Genomic DNA, 12,712 nt, shown 5'->3' with positions numbered 1-12,712 from the left:
TTATCTTTTTTGTTCAATGCCGATTCTAGGGACATGACATGCGCACCCAGTTTGGGCCTAATCTTAAAAGTTAATCATAAAACCCTGGGAAGGTGATCAAAGCATTTAAAGGAAATAAGAACGGTTTGAGATTATTTGGATCCCGAGTCATATGGAACTGGGGCAAGTTAAGCACAAAGAAAACCGTTAAAAGCATGGTTCGCCAAATTGGCATGAAGGTCGGTCATGATAATGAGAGTGTCGCCCAACGGTGCTTAGAAATGACAAAGGAAAAATAAAATGTTTAACATAATTGTCAAGTCCAGCACCATCAGAAGAGACTACAAATTTAAAGTGTGTTGTTTGCACTTGGCATGTTTTGAAGACTGGAATGACGAAGGCATTTTGTTCTGCTACCCAAACACTTTATCCTTCGTTAGCCCTTTGAGCCTTATTTATTTTCTTTCATACCCCTCGTTCGGAATTAGTAGCAACGAATAAAATACGCAAGCATGGCAGGTAAGAGAAAAGAAAGAAAAGAAAACAACAAAATGGAAAAAGAAGAATAAAAGAAAAAGAGAGAAAGAGAAAAAAAAAAAAGAAAAGAAAAGAAAAGAAAATTGATAACAAAAAAAAAAAAATCAAATGAAAAAGAGGAATTGGGAACTACGTTTGACCTGATTCCTCAAAGAGGATACGTAGGCGCTTCACGGCTCGGTCATAGTTTTGAAAAATGAAAAAAAAAACAATCAAAATATCCCCAAGCAAGAAACTGGGGCAAAAGTTGCGTTTGTTGTAAATAAATCTAATTCCGAAGGTTGTAATTAATAACCCAAAATCGATTCATTTTTGAGCCTTTAATACCCTTTCTTTCTAGCCCTATCCAAAACCCACATTATGGTCCAAAGAAAGACCTTCTGACCAGTCTTCAAAAGATGCCAAGTCAGACAAATAAGATTCTTACCGGCGAACATAACATTCTGTTTCCACAACAGAATGGACTCTAATCTCCAACAAAAAGAGTCATGCCGGCAACACTCCAAATTCCCAGCTGGAAAGTGATACAAATGAGAGAGTCTTATTGGTGAAAACCTTCACAGACACCATAAGGCGATAAAAGCTGAGAGAAAACCAAAATGAGAGAGGCTTGATAGTGAAAACCCTTCGGGCACTACAAGTCGAATAAGAGTGAGAATCAGATGGGGAATCGCCAATTGAAGATCTTGAAAGAGGATTGACGGTAAAGGATAGGCCCCATATGAATGTCATGGCCATTAGAGTCGGCATCTGCATTTGATAGGGTTTTTATTTATAGTTTCTTTTGTTAAAAGAGTCATGTTTTTTCCTTTGTCTTTTTATTCTGTTCCCTTTTATCTTTTTCCTTTCATAGAAAAATCCCCAATAGAGTCTGTCTGGTCAGAACAAGTATGAAGTGACTTCGAATAGGCCATCAGCTTTCCAAAAATGAGATCTGACTAGTACATCCAAGGGGTATAGTCAGCAGGGAACAAACGCGAGGCCAGTGTCAATACAGATATCCCCAGCAAAAGGGAATTGACAGAAGGATTGACAAGCGTTATAAACCTCAAGGCCAAGGCCCATGGACAAAGCAAGGAAAGCAGTGAGCATGATTTGGCGAAATCCATACTAGACTAAAAGGTCGGGGAAATGCCAGTTTCCGAGCTATGCCACAAAAGAAGAGGGATATCCCCATCAGAAAGGGATTGTACCCAGCAAATAAAATCGTCCCCAACAAGTTGTGCAACGCAAAGCAAGGAAGGAAAAGAGGAAAAGCCATCCCGTTGGGAGTATCACAACCAACCACCGCGTTTTAAACTAACAATTTTGTTTGATTTGAAACAGGTAAAGGAAATGGCATTGATGCCAGAACTGCATGCCACAAGGGATATTATCAAACTGGGGCAGAAAATTTTCCTTCCATTTAGAAAATTTTGTGGAAGTCAGGTACCCCCAGCTGATAACGTTTTACCCCCCAACAGGTAAGTAAATCAAGGGAGGTAGTCTTCGAAGGAAGAGGCTATGCAAAAACATAATAAAAAGAAAAACAAAAAGAATAAAAAGATATTAAAAAAAAGAATAATAATAAAAATGGGGAAGGTAGAAAAGGAAAATTCATCCCAACCCCCAGCAAGTATTCGAGGTAAGACATTTTCAAGTCTTAAAGATATTTTGGGTTAATCCGCCCTCAAATAGGATCTGTCGGGTTCATCCGCCCTCAAATAGGATATGTTGGGTTCATCCGCCCTCAAATAGGATCTGTTGGGTTAATCCGCCCTCAAATAGGATCTGTCGGGTTCATCCGCCCTCAAATAGGATATGTCGGGTTCATCCGCCCTCAAATAGGATCTGTTGGGTCCATCCGCCCTCAAATAGGATCTGTCGGGTTCATCCGCCCTCAAATAGGATATGTCGGGTTCATCCGCCCTCAAATAGGATCTATTGGGTTCATCCGCCCTCAAATAGGATATGTTGGTTTCAGTCTTTTATTTCAAGTTTTAAAACCAGGCGCCCACCTGTATAACGAGAGGAATACTTTTATGTCTTAGTTTAAACAGGCGCCCACCTGAATAACGAGAGGAATACTTTTGTCTGTGCATTTCATATTTTAGGCTCCCACCTATATAACAAGGGAATACATTTTGTGTCTTTACCCATAGGAGATGCATTTCCTCCTAAGTTTTAGTTTTACCCATAGGAGATGCATTTCCTCCTAGGTTTGTTTAGTTTCACCCATAGGAGATGCATTTCCTCCTAAGTTTGAGTTTTACCCATAGGAGACGCATTTCCTCCTAAGTTTAAGTGTTACCCATAGGAGACGCATTTCCTCCTAAGTTTAAGTTTTACCCATAGGAGACGCATTTCCTCCTAAGTTTAAGTTTTACCCATAGGAGACGCATTTCCTCCTAAGTTTAAGTTTCACCCATAGGAGATGCATTTCCTCCTAAGTTTGTTTTTACCCATAGGAGACGCATTTCCTCCTAAGTTTATGTTTTACCCATAGGAAATCTTAGTCTGATGAATCTTTCTCCTAAGATAACCAAAAACAAAAAAAAATGACCTAGTCTGATGAACCTTCTCCTAGGATCAAAATCTTAGTCCGATGAATTTTTCTCCTAAGATAGAGACCTAGTCTGACGAACCTTCTCCTAGGATCCAAATCTTAGTCTGATGAATCTTTCTCCTAAGATAACCAAAAACAAAAAAAAATGATGACCTAGTCTGATGAACCTTCTCCTAGGATCAAAATCTTAGTCCGATGAATTTTTCTCCTAAGATAGAGACCTAGTCTGACGAACCTTCTCCTAGGATCCAAATCTTAGTCTGATGAATCTTTCTCCTAAGATAACCAAAAACAAAAAAAAATGACCTAGTCTGATGAACCTTCTCCTAGGATCAAAATCTTAGTCCGACGAATTTTTCTCCTAAGATAGAGACCTAGCCTGACGAACCTTCTCCTAGGATCAAAATCTTAGTCTGATGAATCTTTCTCCTAAGATAACCAAAAACAAAAAAAATGATGACCTAGTCTGATGAACCTTCTTCTATGATCAAAATCTTAGTCCGATGAATTTTTCTCCTAAGATAGAGACCTAGTCTGATGAACCTTCTCCTAGGATCAAAATCTTAGTCCGATGAATTTTTCTCCTAAGATAGAGACCTAGTCTGACGAACCTTCTCCTAGGATCCAAATCTTAGTCTGATGAATCTTTCTCCTAAGATAACCAAAAACAAAAAAAAAATGACCTAGTCTGATGAACCTTCTCCTAGGATCAAAATCTTAGTCCGACGAATTTTTCTCCTAAGATAGAGACCTAGCCTGACGAACCTTCTCCTAGGATCAAAATCTTAGTCTGATGAATCTTTCTCCTAAGATAACCAAAAATAAAAAATCTTAGTCCGATGAATCTTTCTCCTAAGATACTAAAAAAAACATTTTGAAAAAAAGTCATTTTCCTAAATCCAGGCGCCCACCTGTATAACGAGAGACATACATTTCAGTCTTTTATTTTAAGTGTTGAAATTGGGAGCCCGCCCAGATAACAGAGGCATAAATTCAGTCTTTTTATTTTTAAGTGTCGAAGTTGGGAGCCCGCCCAGATAATAGAGGCATACTTTCAGTCTTTACTTTTCAGGTGTAGAAATTGGGAGCCCGCCCAGATAACAGAGGAATACGTTTCAGTCATTGAAGTTAGGCGCCCACCTGTATAACAAGGGAATACATCCTAATCTAGTGTTTAGTTCACTCTCAGCACTGCATCAGTAGTATCAGTGGGCTACGATTTTGCTAACGACTCACAAACCTTCCCAGTACAAACTGGGTTAGGAAATTTTGTTTGTTTTGTTTGTTTTGATTGTCAGGGGCCTGCCTGTAGAGCAGATGATTGTTATATGTCAAAGATTGAAGAAGTTAGGGGTCCGCCTGTAGAACAGCGGGATCGTTCAAAGTCAAGCCATAACCCATTGGAAGGCATAAGGCTACAACAAAAATCCCCAGCACTCAATCCAAGATAGAAGCAACAAGAAGCTCGCCCCAAGAATGCGAGCCAACAGTCTGAGAGGGTCAACAAAAGCTAGTCACAAAAACAAAAAGAAAAAAAAGAGAAGAAAAAGGAAAAAGAGAAAAATGAATGAATCCGAAGCACGGATGAGGAGAACAAATGTGATCTGCTCAAGAACTAGCGCCTACAACTAGCAAGTATCAAGGTTCAAATCCAAAGTCTGTATGAAGCACCATTCAAGACTCAAGACCAAGTTTCAGAAGACTTAAGAGATAGGAATCCTTGTAACTAGTAGCTGATAGGTTTAGTTAGTCTTTTTCAGTTTTCATTTTTGTTGTAATGACAGGACCGCGGACCGGAACCTCAACGGAACGGAACCTCGATCGGCTCTTCACCTCGGTACACTCTACCATCTCTCTCATTTCCGAACTACACGTGGCCTGATTCCTGTATAACCAAGGATATGTAGGCAGCTCAGATACCAGGGCTCGGTCACATTCCCTCCCTTTCCTGAAGTGTAGTCCGTCCAAGTAATAGTCGGGTCAAAAACACGGCTAGTCGTTCTTTGTCGGAAAACTCTTCGTGTTTCCAGTCAAAGAGGGGCAGCTGTAAGCACGTGATTTTTGACCCTCCCCGAGAATTTTCACATTTTTAGCGTGAATATGTGAAATTGGGTCTAGTATAGCTATTTTAACTATTTTACCTTATTTTGTTGCAAAAAGAAAAAATCACAAAATATATATATAAATTTTAGTTTATGTATTTCTCATAAACTTGAAAAATACAAAAAAAAATTGTACTTTATTTTGGTACTTTATATAAAATTCGAAAATTACAAAAATATAATTCTATTAATGTTTTGTAGTCGTTTTAATTTTGGAAAAATACAAAAAAAAATATTACTTTATATTTTGTCTTTATTAAAAACGAAAATTAAAAAAAAAATAGTTTTATTAATATTCTATAGTCATTTTAACTTTGAAAAAATACAAAAATATTACCTCATATTTTATCTTAATATTTAAAAACGAAAATTATAAAAAATAGTTTTATCAATATTTTGTAGCTATTTTAAAACCTTGAAAAATATTTATAAAGATATAGTTTTGTTTAAATACTAGTCTTATTTTTGGTAGTTATTTTGCTTACATAGGACTAGTTAAGCAACGTGTTCCTATTTCTCGGGTCCGGGCAAAAGAATAATATTCTGGTTCAAACTACCCGGTTTTAGGCCTAATTTTCGGGGACATATGCCTCGAACCCCACCACGCGTGGGGCTCATTTTCATGGGCATTCCAATACAAAACACGGACGAAAGCCAACAGAAAAGGATTTTTTTCGGATTTGAAAAAGAGGAACTAGTGTTCATCGTCTTCTTCTTCAACGAGAAGAAGAAGAAGCCCTAGCAGCTCCCTCCGTGAACAACCACACAGCCTTCCGTTCATCTCCCTGTCACCACCAAACAGACCCCAAACCATCGACAACCTCCCAGCTGCCCAAACGACCACTGTTCCTCCGTCTTCTTCAAAAAACCCGTCCAAAAACCCTACTGCGTCGTCAACTGAACCGGTCACACCCCCACGTCCACTGCTATCACGCAGCAGCTATTGCTTCCTCGCCGGAACAGCTGCAGCATCAACGACCCTACTGACCACGACCAACAGCTCCCCCCTCATCGTCCAAACACCACCACCCTATTGTCCAAACCGCCATAACCCAGCCGGACGAGCAGCAGCTGTTGCTGCTGCGTCGTCACTGTCCGTCGCGCCACCAACTCCCTCCATCCCGTTCAGCTTCCCCTACTCACCCGTCGTCAAACTCCACCAGTCGAAAACGCAACCATCAAACCTCCGTTCATACCCCAGCCCGGCGAGCAGCGCTATCGCGGCTGCTGCATTGCGTCGTCCAACCCTTCATGTCCAAACGATCACCTGGAAACGTCAACAGCAGCCATGACCCATCCTCCGTCCCTTCGCGTTCGAGTCTATGGTGTGAGCTATTCCGTTTGAGCTTTGATAACTGTTTCTATGGCTTCCCGTTTGAAGTCCGTTCGAGTGCCGATGTGAGGTTCTAGTTCGTTGGTTTCGTTTGCTGTCATCTCGCTGACTATGGTTCCGTTTCGGTTCGATAAATGAATTGTAAACCTCCAGCAGTGTTTGCCATTAGAGGTTAGTTTCTAATCTTTATTTGAGTAGATATCGGTTACTATCATGTCCGAGCTCGAATACATGTTATGATGAAATTTTTGTTTAAATCTATCGAGTTTTAGTTTTTTTTGTGTTTATGCTACTGCTATCTCAAATTGGCGTGCTAGACGAAAAGTTGTGCAAAAAGTTTTTTTTTCATGATCGAGACTAATTTGCCGAATTTGTAGCCGGATTGATTTAATAAGTCCTATCATGATTTTGCTAGTCATTATTCTGTTGGTTGCCACATGGGTTAGTTCTAACGTATGCTCATAATTAATTATAGTTGGTCAAGCTTAAAACACTCTCTATTAGCCATACATCCTACTAGCCATCCATTGTTAAATTAATGAATTAGTATTTCCTTTTAGAGACAAACAAATTAGCGAATTGTAGTTGGTTTAGGCTTACCCTTTTTATATATATAAAAAAAAATAATAATAAAAATGAGACGAGCCTCGCCAAATGAAAACGCACAAATTGCGGGGCCCTCTAAATGTATGTATTAAACACTTAGATTTCGGGACGGGCCGTTTAGAAATTTCACGGCCCCACCTAAAATAATAATGCGCTAGTTGCTTTAGGCGCGCCTTTAATAATGTTATCTCCCTAAACTCGGGTGCACACTTATGTGACCCAAATCCAAATCTCAACGGAGTCGAAATATGTCTTTAGTCACGGGCGCATTGATTGTGGCGTGGCCCGAGATGCATTTCCATGACGTTGTAAATTCCTTTTAATAATAAATGAGACGAGCCTCGACAAACAAAAATGTAGAAGCTGCGGGGCCCTCTAAATGCATATATATTAAAAATACTTAGAATTCGGGACATGCCGTTTAGCAAATTTGACGGCCTTCCCCAAAATAACAATGCGTTAGTTGCCTTAGGCGCGTCTTAATAATTTATTTTTCTTAATTCGGGTGCACATTTATGTGACCCAAATCCAAATCTCAACCGAGTCGAGATATGTCAATAACCACGGGTGCATTGATGTAACGTGGTTCGAGACATGTTTTCACGATATTGAAAGTCCTATAAAAATAACAGTGAATGATAAAAGCGGTTAAAAGATAAAATTTGCACATAAGTTCATATTGTATTAAAAATCAGATAAATAAGCCAAATATAACAGTTGAGCGACCGTGCTAGAACCACGGAACTCGGGAATGCCTAACACCTTCTCCCGGGTTAACAGAATTCCTTATCTAGATTTCTGGTACGCAGACTGTAATATAGAGTCATTATTTTCCTCGATTCGGGATTAAAATTGGTGACTTGGGACACCCTAAATCTCCCAAGTGGCGACTCTGAAATAAACAAATAAATCCCATTTCGATTGTCCTTTAATTGGAAAAAACTCCCCTGCGCCCCCGGGAGCGGAAAAAGGAGGTGTGACACCTGACAAAACCATTTGAGGCCAAGAAGGGGTTAAGGCAAGGAGACCCTATGTCTCCATTTTTGTTTGTGCTGGCAATGGAGTACTTAACAAGAAACCTCAAAACACTGAACCAGATACCAGATTTCAACTACCATCCTAAGTGTGCAAAGATGAAAATCTTGCAGCTTGGATTTGCTGATGACCTTTTATTGTTTTGCAGGGGTGATATAGGCTCAATAAAGCTCTTGTTCCAATGCTTCATGGAGTTCTCAAATGCTTCTGGCCTGATGATCAATAAACACAAGAGTTCCATCTTCTTTGGTGGAGTATCACAAGCTGATCAGGAGGAAATCCTAGAGTTTCTAGGAATTCAAAAGGATAAGCTGCCAGTAAGGTACCTAGGTGCCCCACTAAGTTAAAAAAGAGTATCCACAGCCCAGTGCCAACCTCTAATCGACAAGATAATGGGAAGAATAAAGTCATGGACTGCCAAATTTCTATCTTATGATGGCAGAGTCCAACTGATAAAAAGTGTGATGTTCTCTATACAGACATACTGGGCATAAGTTTTTATGTTGCCTAAAAAGATTACAAAGTTAATTGAAGCAATGTGTAGAAGTTTTTTGTGGACTGGCGAAGGAAGTATATCGAAGAAGGCTCTACTGGCATGGGAGAAAGTCTGCTTGCCTAAATCTGCAGGAGGCTTCAACATTATGAATATAGCTGTGTGGAACAAGGCTGCCATCTGTAAGCAATTCTGGAATTTGTGCAAGGAGAAAAAGAACTGTGGATCCAGTGGATACATAGCTACTACATCAAAGGAAGACACATATGGGATATTCAACTAAAACAAGCATCGTGGATAGTGAATAAGATCTTAAAAGCAAAGGAGACATTCATGGATGCAGGACTCAGCTATGAAGACATCATGAATATGCAAAGTTGCTCAATCAAAAACATATATCACAGGTTGCGTGGAAGATTTGAAAAAGTTAGTTGGAGAAGGATAGTCTGTCATAATACAGGATGCCCACGATGGACATTTATTCTAACTGTGGCAGCTCATGGGAAGCTATACACAAAGGATAGATTGCAAAAGTGGGGATTACAGGTGGATCAGAAGTGTGTATTGTGCAACCAAGCCAATGAAACTATACAACACTTATTTTTTGAATGCACATATGCGAAAGCATTGTGGAGCGCGCTGTTAACATGGCAAGGAATTAGAAGACCTGTAGCTGGTTGGGATGAGGAACTACGATGGGCTGAAAAGAAGACTAAAAGAAATACAGCTGCTGCAGAGTTGTATAAAATGGCAGTAGCAACAACAGTATACCATGTATGGAAAAAAGGAATACTAGAATTTTTCAAGCAAAGGTGACAGGTTGGGAAGCAATGAGTAAGAAGATCATTCAAGAGATACATTGTCGAAGTACCAAACATACAGCGGGGATACTACATAGACTAGATTGGTACCCAGCGTAATAGTTAGATATAAGTGTATATAACAGCATATGGGGAGGGGGTGAAGTATAGGAAAGAAGGTTATCTTGTAAGGTTTTTTTGACTTACTTGTAAATATTTTCCCTGGTAATACAAGTTTAATTACCAAAAAACAATTATTACAACATCAACTCATGGGTAGTTAGGTACACTAGAAGAACACCCACCACGAGCTTGATTAGTTTTGCCACCAAAACCAGCTGAAGGACATTTACGGCGGTCGTGTCCTGTTTGCGAGCATATACCATATTTGTGCGCATAAACGGTGTCACTAACATCCATTTGGTTCCGTATACGTGTTTTCTGCACTTGTCTTTTACGCAAATAGGACTTGTTACACACCATTTTAAATGGTTCCGGAGGCCAATAATGCTCAGCACCCACTGGCTGCAACTGACCACTATATGTGTTTAGGTACTTGGAAACACTATATTATTGATCAACATAATTGGTCTCCGCATAACCAACACGTTAAAAACACTTGATGGCATGTGAGCAAGGCATGTGGTAGATGGACCATTCACAGGAGCAAAACCTTACAGATTCATTTACAGTATGTACATTATTACCCCGATTGTTATGGATAGCGGTGCGAACTTCAAAAACACCTCTTTCGTTATCATACTGTAAAAATGAATGCCAATGTGCTCGCCGTCTGTATTTCTCAAATCTCTTCCTAGACACTGGCATAAATTCAACACCCCTCTCCATCAATTCCGTTGTAGTTGCAGACCGTTGAACAAACCTTTCCGCCATCTGCTTGAACGACATCCGCACCATGGCTGTGACGGGCAATCTTCTTGCCGACTTCAATAATCCGTTGAAGGACTTTGACACGTTTGTAGTAAGAATTCCCCATCGTCTGCCACTATCCGCATGCAATGTCCACTTTTCAGGGTCATATCGCATTAACCAACGATAGGCTGCCTCGTCTTTTTGCCTGATAGAATCCATATGCCTCCGGAATTTATGCTGTTGGTGGTCTGTTACTGCCATCCACATCAAATCATGTAGATCCTTGTTGGGATGTGCCTTCTGGAAATTGGCCTTAAAGTGCCTCACACAGTAATGGTGGTATGCATAAGGTTCTTTCCATGCAGGCAAGTTCTCCACAGAACTTAATATACCACCGTGCCGATCAGATATTAGACAAATACCTGAACGCTGTTTGACAACGTGCTCTTTCATGTGGTTCAAAAATAGCGTCCACGTCTCTGTGCTTTCATTGGCACAAACAACAAAAGCTAGAGGAAATATCTGTCTATTAGCATCTACTGCCACAACTATCAATAGCTTGATATCGTACTTTCCATAGACATGAGTTCCGTCTATGGATATTACTGGCCGACAATGCGAAAAACCATCAATTGCTGGCTTAAACGCCTAGAACACGTAATTGAATATGTATTCTGGTGTTCTCGGACTCTGCTCAAGCTTCCATTCAACAACTGTCCCAGGGTTAAAGTGCTACAATGTGTCCATGTACTTTGGCAGAGATGCAAATGACTTATCCCAATTACCGTAGACAATTTCAAACGCTCGTTTGCGCCCGAGAAATGCCTTTCTTTTCGTAATGGTATGGCCATATTCCTGGTGGATCAATGTAATGCACTCTTTGATTGTATACCTTATGGACGCTTCGATATGCGGAATAAGTACAAGAGAAATCAAGTCAATATCCAAGTTGAAGTGATTCCCGTTGAATGTGTCCATTTCGCATGTGTGGGTGAGAATGTATTTACCCACTTTCTACATACCTGTCTTTTTCTTGGTCGCACGCAACATCCAATTGCCAAAACCACCTGCGGCAAGCAACCTTGTATACCATCGGACTTGACTCCCATACCTGCATCTCACGACACTCTTTTACGTTGTGCATTTTACAAGCCCTGCTTAAGCGCATTTTATCAAGAAAAAGCATCCCCTTTGCAAGCACAGTTGGTCTAGACTCATCCCACATTGCTGTCCGAATTTCATCAAAATCCCTTATTAGAGCTTCCACATCCGACGGTTGACAAGTTATCAATGTAAGAAATCTCCCTTGAATGAAACGGCACTTCAGACTCATACACTCTTCGTCTAGGGGGTCTCTCTTCAAATCAGGTCCTTCCTCCTCATCCTGCTCATCATCATCCTCACGAAAAAGGGTGTCTCGTCTCCGGATTCATCGACATTGTTATTGTAATCACTGTTATGTTCCTCACTCTGTGCATCTGCCAGATCCCGATGTAATACATCGTTTTCGGTCAATTGAGTGAGTACGGGTGGTTCAACTTGCATGTTTTCACTGCACAACCAACAAAAATATAAGCTACTGAATTAATAAATGATTTTCATATGGCTATATCACTTCACTTACAAGTCGTTATGTGATGAAATTTCATGATGGGCGTTTTCAATTAAGTGATGACTACCAGATGAGCCACTTGTAAAATTCATATCCGGCCGGTACCCCCTATTAAATATATGAGCGTTAATACAAATTCAATACGCCAAAAATTACATAATTAACACAAATGAAAATTGAAGTTTACCACTCGTCTTGTGAATTATGGAAAACAAGGTATAAATTATTTTCTCGCTACTCATTCGCCGGCGGTGATAAGTTTAAATCAAGGAAATCTCTTTCATCCGAAACCTGTCCGGCAAAAACTGCTCCATAATAACCACCCGATGACTGGGGGTTATCTCTGCTACACACAACCTCGTTTTTTGGAACGTCTTCGACCTTCACATACATCTCCAACATTGTGATTACAAGAAATTCCCGACATTCGTCCGGAGTCCTCTGAAAATCACTCAAAGTTTCATCATCGTCGATGTTAAACTCCGAGTAAAAAGCAACCCCTTGCGGAGTGACGGAATACGGATATCTTCCGATTACTTTAAGTATCACTGAACGTTTCCTCACACTCAGTTTTTTGCATAACAACGATATCAATTTATCGTACTCTATTGTAAGTGACAATTTAACATGACACTGAGCAGGTAAACTGTAGCCCACAGAGTTATTCTCCATCACAACCTCACCCCACCAATATAATGAAACTCTTATTCTACGCTCTTCTGACATAATGAAAAAATGCTGGAGAATTTAAGAATAATAAATGTTTCAACAAGATGTAACAAAATTTTTGAATAAAT

At 39.9% G+C, this 12,712-nt stretch overlaps 2 protein-coding genes across 2 annotated transcripts; both read left to right on the top strand.

Moving 5' to 3' along the window:
* Positions 1-8,160: 8,160 nt before the first annotated feature.
* Positions 8,161-8,913, top strand: LOC107761051 (uncharacterized). Its single transcript, XM_016579221.1, has 2 exons — positions 8,161-8,454; positions 8,653-8,913. The coding sequence occupies exons 1-2, from the start codon at positions 8,161-8,163 to the stop codon at positions 8,911-8,913; spliced, it is 555 nt and encodes a 184-aa protein (XP_016434707.1).
* Positions 8,914-8,963: 50 nt separating this feature from the next.
* On the top strand, positions 8,964-9,446 carry LOC142174416 (uncharacterized). The gene has a single exon (XM_075240208.1). The coding sequence runs from the start codon at positions 8,964-8,966 to the stop codon at positions 9,444-9,446; it is 483 nt and encodes a 160-aa protein (XP_075096309.1).
* The last annotated feature ends 3,266 nt before the right edge of the window (positions 9,447-12,712 follow it).

This window comes from Nicotiana tabacum, chromosome 20 (genome assembly GCF_000715075.1).
Source record: "Nicotiana tabacum cultivar K326 chromosome 20, ASM71507v2, whole genome shotgun sequence".
Classification (NCBI taxonomy): Eukaryota; Viridiplantae; Streptophyta; class Magnoliopsida; order Solanales; family Solanaceae; genus Nicotiana; species Nicotiana tabacum.
The sequence above is the reverse complement of the archived record's forward strand: the minus strand, read 5'-3'. Positions and strand labels throughout refer to the sequence as shown.